Genomic DNA, 23,253 nt, shown 5'->3' on the forward strand with positions numbered 1-23,253 from the left:
GGAGGGCCGAGGGCCCGGAGGTGAGGGGCCGGGGGATGGGCAGCTGCGGGCGTGAAGAAAGCCTCGGAGGAGGAGCACGACCAGCTCTGTCAGGTAGTGCTCCCGGGTCACAGGAGAGTCCTCAGCCTCGTCCTCTGGGGGTAGGAACGGGGTGGGCACCGGGCACTGGGCATGACGGCCGGTTTGCTGCCTGCCCCCCCGCACTCCACTGGCCTCGGGGGTGGAGGGAACCAGAGCCCCAGGCTCCAGCGCGGGAGGTCCCGGCCCCAGCCCAAGGCTCCCTGTGCCCCGCAGTGCCGCTGCCGCCCGGGCTTCCGGCTGAAGGACGACGGCCGCACGTGTGCCGACGTGGACGAGTGCAGCTCCACGTTCCCCTGCAGTCAGCGCTGCATCAACACGCACGGCAGCTACAAGTGTCTGTGTGTGGAGGGCTACGCCCCCCGCGGTGGCGACCCCCACAGCTGCAAGGCTGTGACTGGTGAGCCGGGCTCGTGGAGGGCATCTGATGGCCCGGGCAGCTGGGGACCGGGGGTGCAGGACGGGCCCAGCTGGCAGCGGAGCCACTGAGCCACGATGCTCTGTCTCCAGACGAGGAGCCCTTCCTGATCTTTGCCAACCGGTACTACCTGCGCAAGCTCAACCTGGATGGCTCCAACTACACGCTGCTCAAACAGGTGCCAGGCCCGGCCCTCCTCACCCCACCTGGCTCCCGGGCCCAGAGCCACTCTCCCGCCCCATATAGCCCCCGCGTTCTCCCCACTTGGGCCCGTGCTTGTCACCCCTTCCACTTCACCTGCCACCCGCGTCCTGATTCTGTCAACCTCCTGCCCCCCTCCCCCCACATCCAGGGCCTGAACAACGCCGTGGCTTTGGACTTTGACTACCGAGAGCAGATGATTTACTGGACGGACGTGACAACCCAGGGCAGCATGATTCGAAGAATGCACCTGAATGGGAGCAACGTGCAGGTCAGCCGGGGAGGCCAGAGATCTGCCCGCCCGTTCGCCCTCCCCAGAGCGCTCCCTCCCAAGAGGGCTGTCTCGAGGCCATCTCACCTTCACCCCACGCATCCCACTGAATTCTTTCTTCTGCCCCTTCCCCACGGAGTCCCTGCACACTCTGCTCGTCCTGGCTTCTCCCTCCCGTCCAAGCTCAGAGAGTGAAGTCAGATTCCTTCTGCTCTTCTCCTAGTTATCAGTAGCATCCCTCCTATGGCTGACCTCTCTTAAGTTGATGTCCCCAGGCACTGTGGGGTTTGGGGTGCAGTCTCTCTCATCTGGAGACCCCTGTCCTAGAGCCTCCGCTGACACCAGGCCCGTTGCCCCCCCTGCCAAGCAGGGGGAGGCAGCTCTACTTCACACCTGAGGGAGGCTGGGCCCCAGAGAGACTAGGCCCCAGAGGTCCTACCCCAGGTCACCCAGAGCTCTTCCTTCACTGCTCCTGCCCACAGGTGCTGCATCGGACAGGCCTCAGCAACCCCGATGGACTGGCTGTGGACTGGGTGGGCGGCAACCTTTACTGGTGTGACAAAGGCCGGGACACCATCGAAGTGTCCAAGCTCAACGGGGCCTACCGGACGGTGCTGGTCAGCTCAGGCCTCCGTGAGCCCAGGGCTCTGGTGGTGGATGTACAGAACGGGTATGCGGGCAAGGAGGGTTGGGGGAGCCCCTGAAAGCAAGCAGTGTGCTCAGGCATCCAGGCCCAGCCTCCCCACAGGCTCCCAGTGGGACCAGTCGCTGGATCTCTTGGGGCTCACTGCCCACCCACCTGCCAGGTACCTGTACTGGACAGACTGGGGTGACCACTCACTGATCGGCCGGATAGGCATGGATGGGTCTGGCCGTAGTGTCATCGTGGACACCAAGATCACGTGGCCCAACGGCCTGACACTGGACTACGTCACCGAGCGCATCTACTGGGCTGATGCCCGTGAGGACTACATTGAGTTTGCCAGCCTGGATGGCTCTAATCGCCATGTCGGTCAGTATGCCAGTGAGGCTGTGCGGGCACCACAGACCTGCGGGATGGGGGGGGTCTGCAGCTACAGAGGATCGGGCCTTGGGGGCAAGAGTATAGGATTAAAAGTCAGAGGGCATAGTCTGAGGACACCACACCAGGGGTTATGGGGGTCGAGAGCACCCCAGCTGATGCCCCCTGGACAAGCCCAGCCCCGAGGCCTCTATCTGCTACCTCGGGAAGGAGAAAGAGAGATCCCTTCCTATGCACAGTTCAGGGCCACGAGAAAGGCAAGAGTGGGAAGTGGGGTATCAGGGAACATCAGCACAGGGAATCCTATATTACAGAGTAGGAACGTGCTGTCAGAAGGCCTGAGTTTGAGTTCCAGCTCTGCCACTTACTAGCTACGCAACTTTGGGAAGCCACTTAACCCCCTGGACCCAGGGCCAGCGGCCAGAGGGCTGTTGTGGGGTTAAGGGCGTCTAGCAGGGAAGGTACTGACCAGCTGCTGGGTCTGTTCCCTCCCCTGTCTGCAGTGCTGAGCCAGGACATCCCGCACATCTTCGCGCTGACCCTGTTTGAGGACTATGTCTACTGGACCGACTGGGAGACAAAGTCCATCAACCGAGCCCACAAGACCATGGGCACCAACAAGACGCTCCTCATCAGCACCCTGCACCGGCCCATGGATCTGCATGTCTTCCACGCCTTGCGCCAGCCAGACGGTGAGCGGCCAAGGGGTGGGAGCAGATGGAGGGTGAGCCTGGCACGAGGAGCCCCTGCAGGAGGGGCCCAACAGGACTGGTTGCCGCCCACCCCTCCTCCAGCATTGCCTGAGAAGTGCTTGGCAGACCCGGGGAGATGAGGGAGGCTGTGGATGGGCCACGGCCTGGCTCTCAGGAGCTGCCGCCCAGCCCGGGTGCAGCCCACCAGTCCTGTAGCAGCGAGCTCCCAAGGCCGGTGAACCAGGGAGGGTCCGGGTGCAGGACCCCAAAGGCAGGCAGGCCATAACTGAGGGAGGGCCCCGGCGAGGCAGCGTATGAGGCTGCAGGGCTGGCCTGATCCTGGGACCTCAAGAAGAGTCCTCGCCTTTCTCTGGCTTCAGCCTCCTCTTAGATGAGCAGGATTTGGACCCGTCCTACCTCTGCCAGGATAGGGTGGGGCTGAGCAGCCTTCAGGACCGGAAAATGTGGCACCAGTGAGTGCCGCCCTCCCTCTGCAGGGGCCAGTGGCTCGGGGAGCCGGGGCCCATAAACTGGGCCCAGTCGGCTGGCGCTTTAGCCACTTTGTCTCCGGCAGTACCCAATCACCCCTGCAAGGTCAACAATGGTGGCTGCAGCAACCTGTGCCTGCTGTCCCCTGGGGGAGGCCACAAATGTGCCTGTCCCACCAACTTCTACCTGGGCAGCGATGGGCGCACCTGTGTGTCCAACTGCACAGCAAGCCAGGTGAGGCTCGTCCCCTTGACGCCCATTCACCGACGCCTCGTTCCCCGAACCCCCACACCAGTACCCCTACTCCTCCTCGGACCCCAACACCCGCTCTAATGTCCTCATGCATCTGGTTTTTCCACGCTAACGCCCCCACATTTCTTGCCTACCTCTTGTCTCCCCACAGCAATATTTTTATACCTGTCACCTCACACAAACATCCCCACATCCTAATCCTGACCCTCCCTCACCAGTGCCTCCCACCCTGAGCCCCGCCCAGATACCCCCTCACCTGGCCTTCCTGCATTCGTCATACCCCAAACTTCCATCCAGCTCAGCGCCCCCACAAAATACCCTGATCCTCCCAGCCCCTCAAAAGAAAACCTCCTGAGTTCCCCAGACCCCCACCAACCCCTCTTGCCCCCACCTGCCCTCCAGTTTGTGTGCAAGAACGACAAGTGCATTCCCTTCTGGTGGAAGTGTGACACGGAGGACGATTGCGGGGACCACTCGGACGAGCCCCCGGACTGCCGTAAGTGCCCAGAGCAGGGGTGGCAAGAGGGTCCTGCGTTGGGGCAGCCTAACCACCCTACCCCAAGCTCTGAGGGGCCACGCCCGGCCCCAGCCCTTCTGACTCTGAGGCTCCCCTCCTGGCAGCTGAGTTCAAGTGCCGCCCAGGGCAGTTCCAGTGTTCCACAGGCATCTGCACAAACCCTGCCTTCATCTGTGACGGGGACAACGACTGCCAGGACAACAGTGATGAGGCCAACTGCGGTAAAGGGCTGCCCGGCCACTGGCTGCCCTCCTTCTTCCCCCCACCTTCTCCCTCCCTGGGGTTTGGAGGTTTCATACTACACTCAAGGAAGCTCAGCCCACAGTAGCCTCCTCTCCAGGCTGGGCTCTGGCTGAGGGGGTGGGGTGCCCCCTTCCTGCCCCCCCAATCCTCTGCCCTCCCATGGTTACCCTCCCCTCCCTCCTACCTCCCACAGATATCCACGTCTGCTTGCCCAGTCAGTTCAAGTGCACCAACACCAACCGCTGCATTCCTGGCATCTTCCGTTGCAATGGGCAAGACAACTGCGGGGACGGGGAGGACGAGAGGGACTGCCGTGAGTGCCTGAGGGGGGCAGGGGGCGGGCTGGTGCCGTGGGCCGTGGGCAGGGGGCGGGCTGGTGACACAGGCACAGGAACACACCGGTGACATCTACCTGCCCCTCCTTCCAGGGCCGTGCCGCCCTCAACTAAAGTTATCAGATGGGCCACATGAATGATACTGGGTGTGACACGGCTTGCTCCTGAAATCATGGCACTGGGCATAGGGTGTGCAGACAAAGAAGCACCAAACAAAGTTGGGGATAAACCATCTCCTTCTCCTAAGAAACTGCTGGCGGGACCAGGGCCAGAGCTTGGAAGAGGGAGGAGGTGGTGATCCTGAACGGCGGTGGGGGTGGAACGGAATGGGCGGAGTCTCATTCTCTCTCCGCTCTGCAGCCGAGGTCACCTGTGCCCCCAACCAGTTCCAGTGCTCCATCACCAAGCGCTGCATCCCCCGAGTCTGGGTCTGTGACCGGGACAACGACTGTGTGGACGGCAGCGATGAGCCCGCCAACTGCAGTGAGTTGCCTGGTGCCCCCGGACCCCACCTTCCCTCCGCAGTGTCTGCTGTCCCCCCCACCCCACCGCCCTCGCGGCCCGGCTCCTGCAAGGAACCGCCCCCTCACCACCCGCCACCCCTTGCAGCCCAGATGACCTGCGGAGTGGATGAGTTCCGCTGCAAGGACTCGGGCCGCTGTATCCCCGCACGCTGGAAGTGTGACGGAGAGGATGACTGTGGGGACGGCTCCGACGAGCCAAAGGAAGAGTGTGGTGAGGCTCCCCGAGACCCAGCTCTCAGGGGAAGGCCATCCGGCCCGGCCTCCTGTGCCCACCACCTCCCATCTGAGTCCCCATCCCTGCCCCCTCAACAGCATACACCTGTGTGGAATCTTCTCTGCCCACCCACTGGGAGCTGTGTGGGTCCCCTCCCCGGGGTAGCTCCTCCCGGCTCCTGCCCCCTCCTGCCTCATAACCTCCCCGGACCCCACGTCTCAGAACGTTGCTGGGCCTCCCCCTTGCTGTCCTTGCTCCCACTCCCGGCCATCCTGCCCAGGGCTGCCTGAAACCTTCATGCCTGCCCCCACTCAGTCCCTGACTGCCCCAATATTTGCCCCCCAATCTTGCCTCCCGTAGACGAGCGTACCTGTGAGCCCTACCAGTTCCGCTGCAAGAACAACCGTTGCGTGCCAGGCCGCTGGCAGTGCGATTACGACAACGACTGTGGGGACAATTCAGACGAGGAGAGCTGCAGTATGTCCCCACCCTGCCCCGCAGGCACCCCACCCCACCCCCGGACCGGGGCACCTCCCTCCTCTGCACCCCTGCTCCCAACAGGCCACACAGGGCAGGTGGCCACCTCCCAGGACTGGGGGTCAGGTGCCCCCTCCCTGCTCACCCCACCCCACCCCGCTCCATGTCGTGTATTTGAGTTTGTGCCATTTCACCTCATCTCATGTTTCTCTCCATTTTCACACTGTCCTCTCGGGGTTACAGAGGTAGGTGTCTCTGATGTGCCCGTGCTCCCACCACACCCCGTGCCACTGCCCCAGAGCCCCCCATCCCTGTGCTGTGCCTCAGCCCATCATCCTTTACTGGCCTCTCCTGGAACCCTGGTGCTTGTCTTCGTGGTCTTGTCCCTCTCCTGTCCCCTCGGCCCCCCCACAAGTCTGTCTGAGGGCAGAGCCAGGGACCCATGCCCTTTCTCGTGGGTCTAGCCCAGAGGGGTAAGTGTGAGCCCCCTCCGACCCAGCTGGTCCCATGAGGGCGGCCAGTTCTGGCTGAGCATCTTGGTCATTATGCCAGTCACCGGTGGCTTTCAGAGACACAGGGATGGGTGATATTGCTCCCTCGAGGGCTGGAGAGTCCCCACGCCCACCCTCCTGGGCCCTGTCTCTCCCCTGTCCTCCTCCAGCCCCTCGGCCCTGCTCCGAGAGTGAGTTCTCCTGCGCCAATGGCCGCTGCATTGCTGGGCGCTGGAAATGTGATGGGGATCACGACTGTGCGGATGGCTCCGATGAGGTGGGTCCGGTGGGTCCGGAGACCAGGAGGAGGGAGGGGGAGGGACAGGACGGCCAGAAGGATCAGGGCGGGACTGGGGGGTGCGGATCTGACCGGATACCTGCTCCTGTGCCCACAGAAAGACTGCACTCCCCGTTGTGACATGGACCAGTTCCAGTGCAAGAGCGGTCACTGCATCCCCCTGCGCTGGCGCTGTGATGCAGATGCCGATTGCATGGATGGCAGCGACGAGGAAGCCTGTGGCACTGGCGGTGAGCCCCTCCCCCCGCCCCAGCTGTGGCCCAGTCACTCATTCTCTCTCTCCTACAGTCACCGTTCACGCAAAATCTTTCTTAAGCACCTACCGTGTGCCAGATACTGTCCTGGGCTTTGGGGATAGAGCAGGGAGCCAGGCCCAGGGCACCCCGGACACTGCTATGCAAGCTGTGCCCTCCACAACAGCACTTAGTCAGGGGGCCAGCTGGGCCAAACTCCAGCAGAAAGCCATCGGCGGTGAAAGCCATCCGGGCTCCACCCCACAAGTTCCCACAAGTTCCCACAGGGCAGGCCCTGCTTAGTTCCCTGTCCCGGGGTAACGAAGCAGCGCCGGCCCTTGGCTGACCTGCCGGGGCTCAGTGGCCCAGGGACACTGGAAAGCTTGGGTAGGAGAAGTCTGGGGCTTGGAGCAGAGGTCTCTGCGACAGCGAGGGCAGACACTGGCTCTGCCCTGGCGGGCTGGGACCTATGCCTCCTGACTCCTGGCACAGCCTGCCACTGAACTACAGTAGGCCCGGATGCCCTGCCATGACCACCGGAGAAAGAGGGTCCTCTGGACCTCTCTGGACATGCTTCCCCCAAAAGTCCTCTTCTTCTCCCCTAAATACCAGAGGAGGCAGTTCTGCTCAGCTGCCTGGCTGGTGGAAAATTAGGAGCCCTGGGCTCTTTCGGGCTGTACACGCCCCGGTGATCCCTCTGGGCCTCCACCTGTGGAGGGAAGGGAGGCGGCAAGGCCCTGCCTCCAGCAGCCAGCCTAGGGCACAGGGCTCATTCTTGGCTCTTTGCCCGCCGCCTCCGGTGCCCAGTGCGGACCTGCCCCCTGGACGAGTTCCAGTGCAACAACACTCTGTGTAAGCCACTGGCCTGGAAGTGCGACGGCGAGGACGACTGCGGGGACAACTCCGATGAAAACCCCGAGGAGTGCGGTGAGACGGGGGCGGGGCCCTGGGGCAGGGGCCGGGCTCTCACGCTCCCCACTCCCCCGGGGCTCCAGGCCTGCCTCCCCAGCTGATTCTGGCCCTGTCGCCTCCCACCGCTGCAGCCCGGTTTGTGTGTCCTCCTAACCGGCCCTTCCGTTGCAAGAACGACCGCGTCTGCCTGTGGATCGGGCGCCAATGTGATGGCACCGACAACTGTGGGGACAGGGACAGACGAGGAGGACTGTGGTGAGCAGGGAGCCCGGGGAGGGAGCCTGGCGCCGGAGGGCATGGGGGAGGCAGTGCTCGGTAGTTTGGGTGCTGCACAGGGATGGGGGTGGGCCAAGTGGGAACTGCGCCTGGGGAGGGGGAGCCTGGGGGCCCTTCCTTAGGAGAGAGAAGCCCCTGGAGGCTTCCTGGCACCTAGGTCTCTAGGTGGAGACTAGGACTCTGAATGACAAACAGCCCCGGGGTCCCTGGGCCCTGGGGCGGGGTGGGGCTGGGGTAGGCCGTGGTGGTGAATAGCCAGATCTGAAGCCCCCACCTTCCCCAGAGCCCCCCACGGCCCAGACCCCCCACTGCAAAGACAAGAAGGAGTTTCTGTGCCGGAACCAGCGCTGCCTTTCCTCCTCGCTGCGCTGCAACATGTTCGACGACTGCGGGGACGGCTCTGACGAGGAGGACTGCAGCATCGGTAAGCCGCCAGGCTGGGCTGCGGGGCAGGCGCCTGCCGAGGGGCGGAGGCCCAGGCCGAGGGTGGCTCAGGTCAGGGGACCCGCTCTATCCCCCACAGACCCCAAGCTGACCAGCTGTGCCACCAACGCCAGCATCTGTGGGGACGAGGCCCGCTGCGTGCGCACCGAGAAAGCCGCCTACTGTGCCTGCCGCTCTGGCTTCCACACCGTGCCTGGCCAGCCCGGATGCCAGGGTAGGAAGGCGGGACTCGGAGGGGGCGGGCGGAAACCCAGACCCTCTGTGACCCTCCCATGTAACCCCCAGACATCAACGAGTGCCTGCGCTTCGGCACCTGCTCACAGCTCTGCAACAATACCAAGGGTGGCCACCTCTGCAGCTGCGCTCGCAACTTCATGAAGACACACAACACCTGCAAGGCCGAAGGTACCACCTACACCTACCTGTCTGCGGAGAGAACCGAAGGAGTGGGTGGGGCTGCGAGGCACCAGGGTGTATAAGGGTGCTGATGTGGGAGGGGATGCGGATGCTTCCCTGCTGACACTGTGCGGACACCTGTCCAAGCACCAAACCCCAGACGCATCCGCAAAGGTATCCGCACAGCTGCCGGCTCCCAGGCTGGCCACGGTGCAGAGGGTGCTGGTTCGGGGGGTTGGCTCATCTGAGGAAGTTTGGGGCGGGGCAGCACACCTCTATCCCACAGGTGCCTCCTCACCCACTGTCCCCAGGAGGAGAGCACACAGACGCATCACCACACAATTCACATGGACCCCTTTTGCTTTTTATTTGAAAATAATATTTTAAAATATTTGAAAAAGCTTTATTGGGGTATAATTGACAATTGTCAGATATTCGTAAGGTGATGATTTGATATATGTACACTTTGTGAAAAGTTTCTTTTCATTGAGTTAACACAACCATAATCTCATATATTTACCTTTTTTTAAAGATTTTATTTATTTATTCATGAGAGACACACAGAGAGAGAGAGAGAGAGGGAGAGACACAGGCAGAGGGAGAAGCAGGCTCCATGCAGGGAGCCCGACACAGGACTCGATCCCGGGTCTCCAGGATCACATCCTGGGCTGAAGGTGGTGCTAAAACGCTGAGCCACCCGAGCTGCCCCCTATATTTACCTTTTTGATGGGCAACGAGAACATGCCAGATCTACTCCTCCATGTGCTTTGATGCACACCTACACCCCCGAGCCCCCATGCACACACATCCACGTACACATGTACATATGTGCAGCCCCACTCTGCCCCCAATAGCACATATCAGACAGCATGTAGCAGAGTGGTGAGGCCAGCCAGTGGCCATGCAGAGACGAAGTCCCTGGGGCTGGAGCGGCAGAGAAGGTTTTCTGGAGCAGCAGGTCATCCCAGATTAGCTCAGGGAAGGAGAGGGGAGGGAGCACATCCTGGCACCAGGCTCGTCATCCCCCACCCCGGCCTCCTGCCTCTGCCTCCCCGCTCCCCGGTTCCCCCGACCCGACAGCTGGCCTCTTGCCCCTGCAGGCTCTGAGTATCAAGTCCTCTACATCGCCGACGACAATGAGATCCGCAGCCTGTTCCCCAGCCACCCCCATTCGGCTTATGAGCAGGCCTTCCAGGGTGATGAGAGCGTCCGCATCGATGCCATGGATGTCCATGTCAAGGCTGGCCGTGTCTATTGGACCAACTGGCACACAGGCACCATCTCCTACCGCAGCCTACCCCCTGCCGCGCCTCCCACCACTTCCAACCGCCACCGGCGACAGATTGACCGGGGTGTCACCCACCTCAATGTGAGCACCCTGCCTGGGATGGGACCTACACAGATTGGATGGCTCAGAGCAGAGTTTGGAAAGGATAGTGGCAGGGGGCAAAGGGTGAGACTGGAGGGCAGGGCCATCAGGATTACATTGTGGGCACAAGGACAGGCACACAGAGCAAGGCCAGTTGTGAGTGGTTGGCCCTGTCACGCTGCAGCCCCAGGAGGCAGGGTACAGTTCCTTGAGCATGGCAGCCACATTCAACTCCTGATTGATTGGCACTGCTGCCCACCGTGTCAGTCTTGGCCACCTATTTGACCTCTTTGGTTTTTGTTTGAAGATTTTATTTGAGAGAAAAAAAGAGAGAGAGAGAGAAAGAGAGAGAGAAAGTGGGGGGAGGGGCAGAGGGAGAAGCAGACTCCCCACTGAGCAGGGAGCCCCGATGCAGGGCTCCATCCCAGGACCCCAGGATCATGACCTGAGCTGAAGGCAGACACTTAACCAACTTAGCCACCCAGGTGCCCTTATCTGACCTTTTTGGGCCTCACTTTGTTCCTCAGTAGAGCAAGATAATAATATCTAATCCAGCAAAACGGGAAAGCTCTGAGTATGGCCCGTAAGATGAGGGTCAGTGAATCTCTTCAAACTCAGAGAACTGGCTCTCCGTCTGGGATGACATTTTAGCAGGGACAAGCTGACAGGTGGTGGTGGGGATAAGGAGCAGGAAGCCAGAAGGTGGCAGGCCCTGAAATTGTCAACACCACTACCCCATTCAGATTTCAGGACTCAAGATGCCAAGGGGTATCGCCGTCGACTGGGTGGCTGGGAACGTGTACTGGACTGACTCGGGCCGAGATGTGATTGAGGTTGCACAGATGAAGGGCGAGAACCGCAAGACACTCATCTCGGGCATGATCGACGAGCCCCACGCCATTGTGGTGGACCCGCTGAGGGGGTGTGCAAGGGACCCCTGGGGGGGGCACCGGGTGGTGCTAGGAAGCCCCTGGGATGGTGGGGGTGGGGCGGGAAGCCAGGTACCCAGCATCCCCAAGCACATCCTTCCCCTTCCAGACCATCTTGAGATTAGAGTCCTCCTCTGGCCTTGGGTCTTCAGCCGCCCCCAGTGCCGCCCCTCCCCAGTGCTGCCTTTGCCCGGAACTCCCAGTTGGCCTGCTCGGGGAGGGGCCTGACTTCCACTTGGCTGGCTCTCATGTGGGGCCAGGTTCCAGCTTCTTTGCTCCAGGGGGCAGCTCTGACCACTTTGATGACCCCAGATTAGCAGATAGTGGTTTCAGGGTAAAAGATCCTTAACCTGGGTAGAGAGCTGACCCCCCTGGTTTTCTCTGGAGGAAGTAGAACACCCCCCTCCCAATACCCAGCAGTCCTGTTCCCAGGCCATAACCTGGTGGCCCACATTGCTCAGCCTCCTTTGGCAGCCTCGGGTCCTACCCACACTGACTTCTCCTTCCCCAGCACTATGTACTGGTCAGACTGGGGGAATCACCCCAAAATTGAAACAGCAGCAATGGACGGGACCCTTCGAGAGACACTGGTGCAGGACAACATCCAGTGGCCCACAGGTCTGTGGCAGTAGGGGGCAGGGGGTGGAGGAGGAGTGTGCTTGTTGGGCCTGAGGTCCCATAAAAGCTAGGAGGAGAAGGCGCTTGGACTGGGATGGACAATGAGTTGTGGGGCCTTTTCCCAGAAGTGACGAGGAGCAGTTGTGGGAACGGGACAGAGCTGCCCAAGCATGGAGACAGTTCTGCTTTTCCTCAAGCCCACGGTGGGGAAGGCTGGGCCTTCACAGTGCTCTCTGCCTCCCCCCAGGCCTGGCTGTGGATTATCACAATGAACGGCTCTACTGGGCAGATGCCAAGCTCTCAGTTATCGGCAGCATCCGGCTCAATGGCACGGACCCCATTGTGGCCGCTGACAGCAAACGAGGTCAGCATCGGCGAACAGCCTCCACCAGCCCTGCCCTTGGGCCTCTTGTCCTCCCCACTGAGTCCAAGGCCTCACCCAGCACCTGGGTCATCCTCCTCATTCTGGTGTCCAGCCGTCCGTCCTGCAGTGCCTTCCAGCCGCGGCCGCCCCCCGCTGCCACCCACCTGCTGGACTCCCTGTGTACCAGCCCTGCACCCTCCAGCTCGCTTGCCCATGCACTCATTCTACAATGAGTATTAAGCTGCATGGAGGCAACAGAGGCGGAGGAGGAGCTTAGTAAATGTGGGGAGAGGGAGCAGAAGTCGGTCCTGATCCCGGAAGTCTAGGACTGATGAGGCCTTTAGCCAATAGTGGCCACAGGAGGAGGAATGGGTTGGGGGGAGTTCTGTTTGGGATGTGTTGAGTTTGGGGTGCCTGGGAGCCATGGGAGCCACGGGAGCCAGTGACCTGGGGAGTGACCAGGGCCCGAGTCCCCTCTGAGTCTACCTCTGTCCCCAGGCCTAAGTCACCCCTTCAGCATCGATGTCTTTGAGGATTACATCTATGGCGTCACCTACATTAATAATCGTGTTTTCAAGATCCATAAGTTTGGACACAGCCCCCTGATCAACCTGACGGGGGGCCTGAGCCACGCCTCTGACGTGGTCCTGTACCACCAACACAAGCAGCCCGAAGGTAGGCGTAGCATCCTGGGGGCAGTGTCCGGGCTCCAGCTGCAGGTCCTGGTGAGTGGGGGGAGGCTCTGGGCCCACAGGCTCAGCATCCTGCCACCCCTGCCCACACCTGCAGTGACCAACCCCTGTGACCGCAAGAAGTGTGAGTGGCTCTGCCTGCTGAGCCCCAGTGGGCCTGTATGCACCTGTCCCAACGGGAAGCGGCTGGACAATGGCACCTGTGTGGCTGTGCCCTCGCCAACGCCCCCACCAGATGGTACGCTCGTGCCCCTCCCATGTCCCCACTCCCTGGCCCCAGGACCCCCTGCCCTGCGACCCCTGAATCCCCCCCTTCCCTGGCTCTGTGCCCTGATGGTCCTTCCTGCAGCGCCTCGACCCGGAACCTGTAACCTGCAGTGCTTCAATGGTGGCAGCTGCTTCCTCAATGCGCGGAGGCAGCCCAAGTGCCGCTGCCAGCCCCGGTACACAGGCGACAAGTGTGAGCTGGACCAGTGCTGGGAATACTGTCGCAATGGAGGCACCTGCGCTGCCTCCCCCTCCGGTAGGGCCATCCGTTCTCCTGCCGAGACTGCTTCCGGCTCCTTGAGCCCAGGGCCCCAACCTGTCAGCCCCCCACCCCTGGGCCCAGCATCCACATCAGGCGAACCCTCAGCCCCCGTCCCCCCTCATTCACCTCCCTGCACCACTCCAGCCCGTAGCCCCAGGGCCCGGCCCTCTGCCCGCCGCCGTCCACCTGGGCGCTCCTAGGCCTGCTCTCCCGCACGGGCCCGGCGCCTCGGGGGCCACCGCCCTGCTCACACATCCTCTCCCGCCAGGCATGCCCACGTGCCGGTGCCCCACGGGCTTCACGGGCCCAAAATGCACCCAGCAGGTGTGTGCGGGCTACTGTGCCAACAACAGCACCTGCACCGTCAACCAGGGCAACCAGCCCCAGTGCCGATGTCTACCTGGCTTCCTGGGGGACCGCTGCCAGTACCGTGAGTGAGCCATCCCTGGGCCCAGAGGAGGGGACGGGTGCACCGGGGGACCTAGCGCCTCAGCCGGTGGTCACAGGGGCATACTTTAGGGAGGGAGGCCAATCGCGACTCAAGCAGCCTCAAGTTGCACCCCCATAGGGGTATCTGCACGCATCCCCCGAGGTGGTGAGCCTTCTGGCATCGGGATTATTCCAGGGAAAGCTGTGCCCTGTCAGGATGCTTGGGGTGTCCTCATGCTCTGAGTCTGCGACAGGTGGGGCCATAGGAGGCTCAGGAAGAGGTGGGAGTCACCTAAAAGACCTGGGGGGTCCCCTCAGGTGTCCAGCCCCCACCCAACCTGTGCAGGGCCCTCGTGAGGGTGGCGCTTGAGGCACCTCCTCTCCGACCCGACCACAGGGCAGTGCTCCGGCTACTGTGAGAACTTTGGCACCTGCCACATGGCCGCCGACGGCTCCCGGCAGTGCCGCTGCACCGCCTACTTCGAGGGACCAAGGTGTGAGGTAAACAAGTGCAGCCGCTGTCTCGACGGAGCCTGTGTGGTCAACAAGCAGAGTGGGGACGTCACCTGCAAGTGAGTGGGGCCCGCCCCCTGGCCTGCCCCTTCCTGGGCACCTCAGACACCCCTTCCCAGCCCACCCAACCTGTCACTCCTTCCTGCAGCTGCTCTGACGGCCGGGTGGCCCCCAGCTGCCTGACCTGCGTCGGCCACTGCAGCAATGGTGGCTCCTGCACCATGAACAGCAAAATGATGCCCGAGTGCCAGTGAGTTGAACCTGAGCCTTCCTGAGAGCTAGCTCAGCCCCGCCCCTCCCCACACCTGAGCGGGACACTCGGGACCCTGTGGCCCCTCCCCGTGCCCTGGCAGCTGTGGCTGTGGAGGTCATGCCTACTTAGGTCTGCCCCTCCTGTCCACAGGTGTCCACCCCACATGGCAGGGCCCCGGTGCGAGGAGCAGGTGGTCAGCCAGCAGCAGCCTGGACGTAGGTGGCAGGGGCTGGAGAGACGGAGGCTTGGGGGCCTGGAGAAGGGGGATTCGGGCCTCCTGCTTCCCTGAAGCTCCCTGACTCAGTTTCCCCCCTCCAGATATGGCCTCCATCCTAATCCCTCTGCTGCTGCTGCTGCTGCTGCTGCTGGTCGCTGGAGTGGTATTCTGGTACAAGCGGCGGGTCCGAGGGTGAGTTGTGCAGAGTCTGGAGAATTCTGGCTATTATATTACCCCCCTGAGCCCTGCCCCACCCCAGGATCCCCGAGCCCTCATAATCCTGCTTCCCCCAGGGCTAAGGGCTTCCAGCACCAGCGGATGACCAATGGGGCCATGAATGTGGAGATTGGGAACCCCACCTATAAGATGTATGAAGGCGGGGAGCCTGATGATGTGGGGGGCCTACTGGACGCTGACTTTGCACTGGACCCTGACAAGGTGGGCCGGGAGGACAGGGGAGGAGGCTGCCAGGGTGGGGACAAGAGGCTGTGGGCAGGGTGACTAAGGGCACTGAGTTGGATGACGGAATGGAGGTGGGGGCAGGGTACCGGGGCCACAGACCCCATCCCCCGAGCCCCACTTGAACCCTCTGTCACCTTGCAGCCCACCAACTTCACCAACCCCGTGTACGCCACACTCTACATGGGTGGTCACGGCAGCCGCCACTCCCTGGCCAGCACGGACGAGAAGCGAGAACTCCTGGGCCGGGGCCCCGAGGACGAGATAGGGGACCCCTTGGCATAGGGCCCTGACCACTGGACTCACCCCAGAGAGCCTCCTGCCCCCTGCCAGAGAAGTCCTTCGATGAGCCCCCCTCCTGCCCAGCCAGCCCTTCCCCGGCCCCGCCGGGGTGTATAAATGTAAAAATGAAGGAATTACTTTTTATATGTGAGTGAGCAAGTGAGCAAGCGAGCACAGTATTATCTCTTTCCGTTCTCCTCCTTCCTGCCTGCTCCTCAGCACCCCCTCATGCTGCCTTCAGGGAGGGGGGCAGGGAGGGCCCAGGGCTTTCCTGGGGCTCACAGGTACCTGCCTCCCACCTTCCACCCACATGCACCCCCACTGGGAGAGCTGGCGGTGCTGCCTCCCCCCCAGACCCTTGGTCGAGGCTCTCCCCTGTCCCGCCCCAGCCCCACTCTCCCCCCTCCCGCCTCCCTGAGGGCTCAGTCTGGGGAGGGAGAGTCCCTTGCTGCCCCTGCCTGGAAGACTTGGCTCTGGCTCAGGTAGCAAGGAGAGGATGGAATTTTTTGGTTCTTCTCGAGGGAGGCCATTTCTCGTGCCAGCCCCCAGTCTGGGGCACCTCTGAGATGGCCATGCTCAGTACCCCTCCCGGCCCGCCCCCCCCCTCCAGTGCCCCCACCGGGGCCCCCAGGGCTGGAGACTTTCTTTGGTAAACGGTCCCCCCTTCCCCCGCCACCCCCCCTCCCCCGGGGATGAGGAGAAGGTGGGGCACACCCAGAAAGGGCAAGCGGGCAGCCCCGCTTTGGGGACATGAACGTTTTAATAATTTTTGCTGAATTCCTTTACAACTAAATAACACAGATATTGTTATAAATAAAATTGTAAAAAAAGAAAAAAAAAGAAAGAAAGAAAGAAAGAAAAAAGCCACTGTGTCTACCTCTGCGTGTGAGTCTGGGCGCTGGGCTGTGCCTGCCGGCGGCGGCCACCAGAGGGAGGCCTGCCCTGTGCCGAGGCGGCTGGCCAGCCTGGTGGTCGGGGCGTCCCCGCAGCTCCCTCCCCGTGCATCTGGCCGCGCCGGGAGTGGGGGTGGGGGGTGGGGGTGGGGGGGTGGTGATGATGGGGAAGACCTGCGCCTCCTGCCAGTGTGACCTTGAGCCGGTAGCTTCACCTTTCCGGACCTCATATTCTCTGGCTGGAGGGCGCTCCGGCCGAAATCTGTTTCTGGCCTGTCACTTGCTGGGCGACACCCACCCGCCGTGCCCAGAACCCGTCTCCCACAGTGAGGAAATCCAGCGAGAGCACGGAGCACACTGGGGGTGTGAAGGGTTTCTAACCTGCAGCGCGTTCCCACCAGCCCTCTGCCCGAGTCTGCTCTTGGGGGGCTGCCGTCCTCGGGGAGGCTGATCGGACGCCAAGAGTAGAGCCCCACCTTCAGGGCAGGGGGGCGCGGGTGCCCTGCACCGAGGGAGAGCGGGGAAGACAGCTTGCCAGGCCCCACCGGCCACCAACCCTCGGAGCCGTCCCAGGGGCTGGCGGGAAGGGACTGCCACAACCCAAGGGTGCCAGGCCTACCTCGACGGTCACCCAGAGAGGGGAGCCTCTTGCAGAACGTCACACAGCCTTACACTGCCCAAGGCTCAGGGGGAGCTAGGGCGCCGCTCTGCCCTCACTGGCACGCGTAAGCTCAGTGGGGACACCTGCACACCTGGAAGAACCGCCCCACACCCAAGGGATGGCCAGAGGGTGGCCGCTCTCCCAGCTTATTCCTGCCCCGAGGAAGCTCCGGGTCTAGCACCTCTAGAAACAGGAACTCTCCCCTTCCTCTTAGCCCTGAGAGCCCAACTCCAGCCTCAGCCCCAAGGCAGTTCTGAGATCCTCCACCGGCTCTGGGGCACCCCGAGCCCCGGTGGAGTCCCCGCCCCCCAAAAAGAGGCCTCCGGTTGCCTAGCGAGGTTTGTGGCCGCATCTGTCCGCCAGGTGGCGGGCGAAGGCCTGCGCGCCGCTCACCCCGAGCCCAGCACGGCCCCTCCCCGACGCTAATTATGCACCTGCAGGCGCCCCCTGCCCGGCCGCCACCGCCTCCCCCCGGGCTCCTCAGCCACACCCCCGCCCCCGCCCCCACCCTGCGCCCCGCTCCCCTCCCTCCCCGGCGCCCGCCCGCTCCCCCCCAGCCCCACCCCCTCGCTCCCTCCCCCTGCCAGCCGTGCATCTGGCGCCCCCGGGGAGCCACTGATTCTCTGCCTGTCGCCTCAAGATCCCGGGCAGAGCGCGAGGGGCCCCCAGCTGCGGCCTGGAACGCACGGCCCTCCGGCCAGCGTCCCCTCGCGCCGCCAGGACGGCCGGGGAGGGCCCACCGGGAGGCAGTCCCGCCCCCACTCCTCACCTGGCAAGGGCGGGGGGCCTAGGACAGAGGCAGAGAAGCCCCGGGGCAGAGGCTGGTACAGACGGAGGGAGAGACAGAGATGGAGAGATGCAAGGGCAGAGGCAGAGACCCAGAGACAGAAGGGGGTGTGCGCGTGTAGCTGGGCACACGAGGGAGTGACCTACGACTAGCAGAAGGAGAAGGGGTGAGGTGGCCCAGGGCCCCAGGAGATGCAGGCCTAGTGATGAGCTGCTGCCCGGGTCCCAGGCCCAGCGTGTCCGCCGCCGCCCACGCCACCAGGTCACAGCAGCCCCAGGCGGGCACCTGGGCTCAGGGTGGGCCCTTCCTGCCCCTCCTGGCCTCTCCTCTCTGCCCCTCTGCGCCCGGGGTCCCACCTCCTGCTTCTGTCTGTCTGTCTGGGTGTCTCAGCGTCCGCCTCATCTCTTCAGCATCACTGATCCTTTTCTGGTGTCCAGCACATCTTTGCATCCGAATAGCTCTTTGTATGTGGCTGGGCTGGTCTTTGCACCCCGGTGCCCGCGTACACCTGTGCGTGTCCATCTCGGCCTTTGGATGTTTGCCTCTCTGCCAAGGCGAGGAAGGGGTCGCCTGGGGTCTGAGTACCTGGCCGGCTGTGTTTGTCCCTTGAGCGAGCGTGCATTTGTCTCTCTGTGTGCAGACTGAGTGTCCATCTGCGTGTGTCAGTGTGCCTGTAGGTGTGCACCTGTCTGCATGTGTGTGCCGCGCTCTGCATGCCGCCCGGGTGCTCACCTCTGTGGCGGGGCCTGCCCCTGTGAACGCGTCTTCGTGCATGCGGGGGGTGGGGGGTGGACTGGGGTCAGGAGGTGTGCCTGGCTCTGTCCCCGACCCGTCGCCCCGCCTAGGTGCCGGTCATAGCACCACCTCAGCCACAGCCTAGTGCATAGCAACAGCTGACAGCTGAAGCCTCCCGGGCAGGGAAGAGAGCGAGACCAGGGGGAGGAGGGAGCCGAGGAGGAAACAGCCAAGAGGATAGGGACAGAGACAAGGCTGGGGACAGAGACAAGGACAGAGACAGAGGAGGAAGGGGACGAGGGCGAGGGGAGCTGAGGGTGAAAGACGGGACAGTGAAAAGGCAGGGACGGAGACCGGGCGGGCGGCGCTGGGGGACTTCCCGCCCCCCGCGGGGGTCAGCGGCGGGGGCGGGGGCAAGCGCGAGCGGCCGGTGGCGCGGAGGGGTCCGGAGCCCGCGGGGTGCCCTGGGGGCGGGGGCGGCGGGCGCCGTTTGTCAGCCCTATTGACAGACGTGATGGGGTTTCCGTCCGTGATCAATGATTCTCATCTCCGGGCCGAATGAGCCGCGGGGCGCCCATCCATCCCCGTCAGCGCCGCGCGGCCGTGGCCGCCCGAGGCCCCGCCCGGCCTCAGCCCGGGGCTTGCAAGGGGCCGGGCACAGGGACCCCGGCTTGAGGGGCCGCCGCGCACCCCTGCGGGGACGGGGTCCCGGAGCCTGGAGCCCCGCGCCGCGGGCCGCTCTGGGCGGGGCACCGCCGAGCCCCGCCGGCCCGACCCCGAGGCCCCGCGACCCCGCGCTCCGCACCTGGGCCGGGGGCGTGGCCGGGGCGTGTCGGGGTGAAAGTCACCTTCGGTGCCCCCGGCCGGGCGGGAGGGGGCGCGCGGGGCGCGGCCAGGATTGGAGCGACGCGGAGCCCCGCCCCCGCCCGCCCGAGTCCGACCCAACTTTCTCCCCCGCCCGCGCCCCGCCCCCAGCGCCGGCTCCGCGCCTCCCGCTCAGTCCGCGGGCCGCGCCGCCCGCTCCCGCCGCGCCGGCAGCCGCCCCTCGGCGCGCCCCGGGCCTCGCCCCAGGCCCGGCTCCGGCCCCCGGACCCGTCCCCCGCCCCGCGCCGCCGGGAAGATGCGGCCGCTCCCGGAATGGCTTCTCCTGCTCCTGGGTCCGTGGCTCCTGAGGAAGGTAAGCGCACGCGGGCCGGAGCGGGAGCGGGGTCCGGGACGCCGAGGTCCCAGAGTGCGGGGGCGCCGGGCGTCCCAACTTTGCGCGGCGGGGGGACGTGGACGGACAGACGCCCCGGCCCGGGACGCGCGCTCTCCCAGCCCAAGTTGGTGGAGGCCCGGGGGGGGGGGGCGGCGTGGAGCCCCGACTCGGATCTGGCTCCGGGCTCGGCGGGGGAGGGGACGGAGCCGACCCGCGAGTGCGCCAGACTGAGCGGGAGTGCGAGACAGACAGACAAGCCAGCGGGGTGTCAGCCTCGCCGTCTCCGGCGCCAACCTCGCTCCCTTCCTGGCGGTCTGTCCTTCCACCTCTCCACCGCCCGCCCGGTTCTCTTCTCTGCACTTGTCACAATGCCACGGGGGCGCCCTGTGCCGAGCACACACGACCCGCACACGCGCGCACAGACACGGCCGAACTTGGCTACATCTCCCATCACATTTCCCGCGGAGACACCTACCCTGCACAGACCTCCCAGACACACCCCTCTCGCGCCCAGCAGATGGGGGGGGGGCTGTCTGGAAGGGGAGTCTCTCTCCCTGTGCTCTCCTTGCTCCCCCCTCCCAGGGCTGCCTCTTCCCCGAGGCGCTGGGGCGAGGACCGAGGCACAGGAGGCCCAGATTTCATCTGCCTCCCTCCCAACTTGGAGGCTTCAACTCCGGAACACGGTGTGCTCAGATGTGCTGGGGTGGAGCGGGGGTCAGCGTGTGCACCAGCGTGCATGCGTGTGTCCGGGGCCCCCAGGCTTGTGCATCCAGTGCTGAGGTCCGGGGTGCATGTGTAAGCTACAAGGTGTGTGGTGGTGCCTTTGAAGGGGCGAGTGCAAGCGCCTGCTTCACAGTGCAGCTATCTGTGCCCTGCTGTGTGTCCCACAATGGGGGCCTAGGCCCTGGACCCTGTCTCCTTTCATTGCCTCCTTGCCAGTGACTTTTCCATTTCCTGCACCCTAACTGTGACCTACCTAGCTTGGAGGCAGGCGGGTAGCTTCCCAAACCCCTACTCCCTGCCCCCCAGCCCCTAGCCCCTGCAGAAGCTGGAAGGGGTGTAGGCCCCCCACCTTCCCCTGCCAACACTGGGACCCCACCTGCTCAGCCAAATAGAACTCAGCAACTCCAGCGGGGTAGGGACTGCCCTCGTGAAGCTGGTGATTGAGCTCCCTGATTCTCCCAAACACGCCTGGGGTGACCTTGAGGGGCTGGAATGGGGGCAGAGGGGCCCCCTCCATGAAAACTGTTCCCAGGGCAGGAGCTCCATTTGGACTTGCTGCTCAGCTCTGCTCTTAGGGTACTGCGGGGGGGGGGGGGGGGTGCTGGGCCCTATGACCCATCTGTGTTTGTGAAGGCCTGGGGGGCGGAGGTAAGGATGCTACTGCCTTGCCCCTCCTTTACATTTCCTCCCCACTCTCTTCTTCACTCTCCCCATCAAATAAACTCCCCTGTGGACAGATCTGGTTTAATTTCCTTTGCCCCCTGAAGGGGAATGAAACATCTGGTGGAGACTTGAAGGAGAGTAAGCGGGAGGATGTGAGCAATGGGGACCTATCTGAGTGTGTGTGAGCTGCAGCTGTGCGCCTCCGTGTTGGATGGAGTCAGTGGGGGAAGAGTGTATCTACCATTTAGTCCAGCTTGTGTGAGGGGAGCATCAGTGTAAGGACTGTGGTAAGGTGTGTAAATATGTGTAATTGCATGGCAGAGCATGTGCAGGGAAGTGTCTCTGCGTCCAAATGCCTATCTCTGTGTGCCTATGCGCACTTGTGAGTACAGTGTGCCTGTGCATATCCCACAGGAGGTCTCCAGGGGCGTCTGGGTGCTGGGGTGCCTGTGTTGCCTGTAGGTATGTCTCTGGCATTTGTGAGTGTCTGTGCACTGTGGTTTTGAGTGCCTCTGACTGTCAGTATGGGCTTGTGAGTCTCAGGATGTGTTCATGTATCTGAAGTGGCTTCTGTGTGTGTGCACTCAGGGCCGTCTCAGTGCCAGGGCTGGGAGTGTGCTGACTCGGTAGGAGGCTGGTCGGGGACAGTGGACAAGGGAGCTCTTTGGAAAACCCTAATTGTCTGAGGCTAACAGCCCTGCCTCCCCACACACACCCTGCCCTCCCCCACTTGCCCCTCCTCCTGGGCCTGGACTGGCTGCCCCTGGGGCTGTGGCCTCATGGGCAGACCTTCTTCAGGATCTTTCTGATAAGGTCTCTGACTTCCTCTCCCTGTCTCTGTCTCCGTCTTCCCCACCCCTTGCCGAAGGAGCTGCCTACTGGGAGAAGCAGCAGGCGATCAATAGTCACTAATCACTAATCACTAATTACTAATTAGCTGGGGGAGGGCAGGGGCGGGGCCCTGTGGGACCTTCCAGCTCCATCCTGCCTCAGGGAAGGATTAGGCCTAAGCAGCCTCCTGGAGCTGGCGGGCCTCAGACCTGCAACTAGCCACCCTCTCCTGCCTCATACCCCTCTCCAGCCCCCCAGCTAATCTCTGCTTGGGCCACTTAGGCACGTGCAGCCTGGGCTAGGGTCCAGAGCCTTGGCGGGGATTTGGGGGCAGTCAGGGGCTGCAGCTGGGCCGGGGGCTCAGGAGAAGGGGGGGCGCTGGGCCGGCTCCCTTGGGCCAGAGCCTGTATGTATGAGAGAGGTACCCAGCGGAAAGGATTTAGAGGGTCATGGGGTTCGGTGGGGGGAGGAATTGGAGACCCAGGACTGGGAAGAGGTGAGGTCATTGGGAGACAGCAACAACGTAAGGGAGGGTCACTGGGGTCAGAGGCGGGGTCATTGGGAAGGGGCGAGATCACCCAGGTAAGTGGAGGGGGCATCCCAGGGCTCAGGGATGAAGTCATTGTCAAGGAGATGGGGAACTTTGAACAGAGCCCTGCAACTCCACATGGGCGGGGTCCAGGAAGGGGACCGGGTAACCGAGAGAGGGCAGGGTCATGGGTAGGGGTCCCGGGCCTCCAGCACACTGGGCGCGGTGGGGAGTCGCGGGGTGCGGGGTGGGAACGGGGAGCAGCCAGCGCTAGAAATTGGCGAGTCTCCCCTCTCCCTCCCCGCCCCTCCTCCACCCCCACCCCGCCCACTCCCCCTCCGGCTCCGGCTTCGGGAAATTACATCCCCGCTCCGCGGCTCCCGCCCCCCCACCGCGCCCCGGAGCCCGCGCCTTTATAGGCACATTTATTGCAATAATAAAGTGAGGCGCGGGGCGGAGGGGCGGGGGGCGGCCGTTCCCGGGGGGACCGCGCCGGCTCTGGGAAGCAGGGAAATAAAATAAAATAAAATCAAATCAAAATTCAGATAACGGTGAGCCCTGCGCTGCAGGCCTCGAGCAGGCGGGAGGCGGGCCGGGGGAGGGGTGCCCGGCCCAAGGGCAGAGCCCGCCCCGCCGGCGGCCCCGCCCCCTCGCGCTATGCGGGGGTCTGGAGGGAGGCGTCCTCGCCGCCACCTGCCGGCCCCCTCCCGCCGCGCGTCCGGCCCGGCCTCGTGCTCCGACTCGTCCCCGTACCTGGCCTCGGCTCCGGCCTCGGCCCGTCTCCCATTTCCCCGCCC

At 63.6% G+C, this 23,253-nt stretch overlaps 1 protein-coding gene across 1 annotated transcript in view; it reads left to right on the forward strand.

Annotated features, from left to right (window-relative positions):
- LRP1 (LDL receptor related protein 1) overlaps positions 1 to 16,266 on the forward strand; it is an 80,949-nt gene extending 64,683 nt beyond the window's left edge. Inside the window, 35 exon segments of the mRNA XM_038549747.1 lie at positions 295 to 478; positions 589 to 674; positions 849 to 968; positions 1,451 to 1,638; positions 1,775 to 1,980; positions 2,493 to 2,681; positions 3,256 to 3,404; positions 3,825 to 3,918; positions 4,044 to 4,160; positions 4,376 to 4,495; positions 4,878 to 5,000; positions 5,127 to 5,252; positions 5,616 to 5,732; positions 6,394 to 6,500; positions 6,619 to 6,751; positions 7,562 to 7,681; positions 7,798 to 7,898; positions 7,900 to 7,921; positions 8,226 to 8,366; positions 8,466 to 8,600; positions 8,672 to 8,791; positions 9,883 to 10,151; positions 10,895 to 11,073; positions 11,592 to 11,698; positions 11,946 to 12,062; positions 12,561 to 12,737; positions 12,852 to 12,992; positions 13,104 to 13,277; positions 13,552 to 13,713; positions 14,110 to 14,284; positions 14,374 to 14,475; positions 14,629 to 14,693; positions 14,797 to 14,887; positions 14,989 to 15,133; positions 15,299 to 16,266. Of these exon segments, the coding sequence (XP_038405675.1) occupies positions 295 to 478; positions 589 to 674; positions 849 to 968; positions 1,451 to 1,638; positions 1,775 to 1,980; positions 2,493 to 2,681; positions 3,256 to 3,404; positions 3,825 to 3,918; positions 4,044 to 4,160; positions 4,376 to 4,495; positions 4,878 to 5,000; positions 5,127 to 5,252; positions 5,616 to 5,732; positions 6,394 to 6,500; positions 6,619 to 6,751; positions 7,562 to 7,681; positions 7,798 to 7,898; positions 7,900 to 7,921; positions 8,226 to 8,366; positions 8,466 to 8,600; positions 8,672 to 8,791; positions 9,883 to 10,151; positions 10,895 to 11,073; positions 11,592 to 11,698; positions 11,946 to 12,062; positions 12,561 to 12,737; positions 12,852 to 12,992; positions 13,104 to 13,277; positions 13,552 to 13,713; positions 14,110 to 14,284; positions 14,374 to 14,475; positions 14,629 to 14,693; positions 14,797 to 14,887; positions 14,989 to 15,133; positions 15,299 to 15,439 (4,743 nt within the window). The 3' untranslated portion in view covers positions 15,440 to 16,266.
- Positions 16,267 to 23,253: the final 6,987 nt, after the last annotated feature.

This window comes from Canis lupus, chromosome 10 (assembly GCF_011100685.1).
Source record: "Canis lupus familiaris isolate Mischka breed German Shepherd chromosome 10, alternate assembly UU_Cfam_GSD_1.0, whole genome shotgun sequence".
In the NCBI taxonomy this organism is placed as follows: domain Eukaryota; kingdom Metazoa; phylum Chordata; class Mammalia; order Carnivora; family Canidae; genus Canis; species Canis lupus.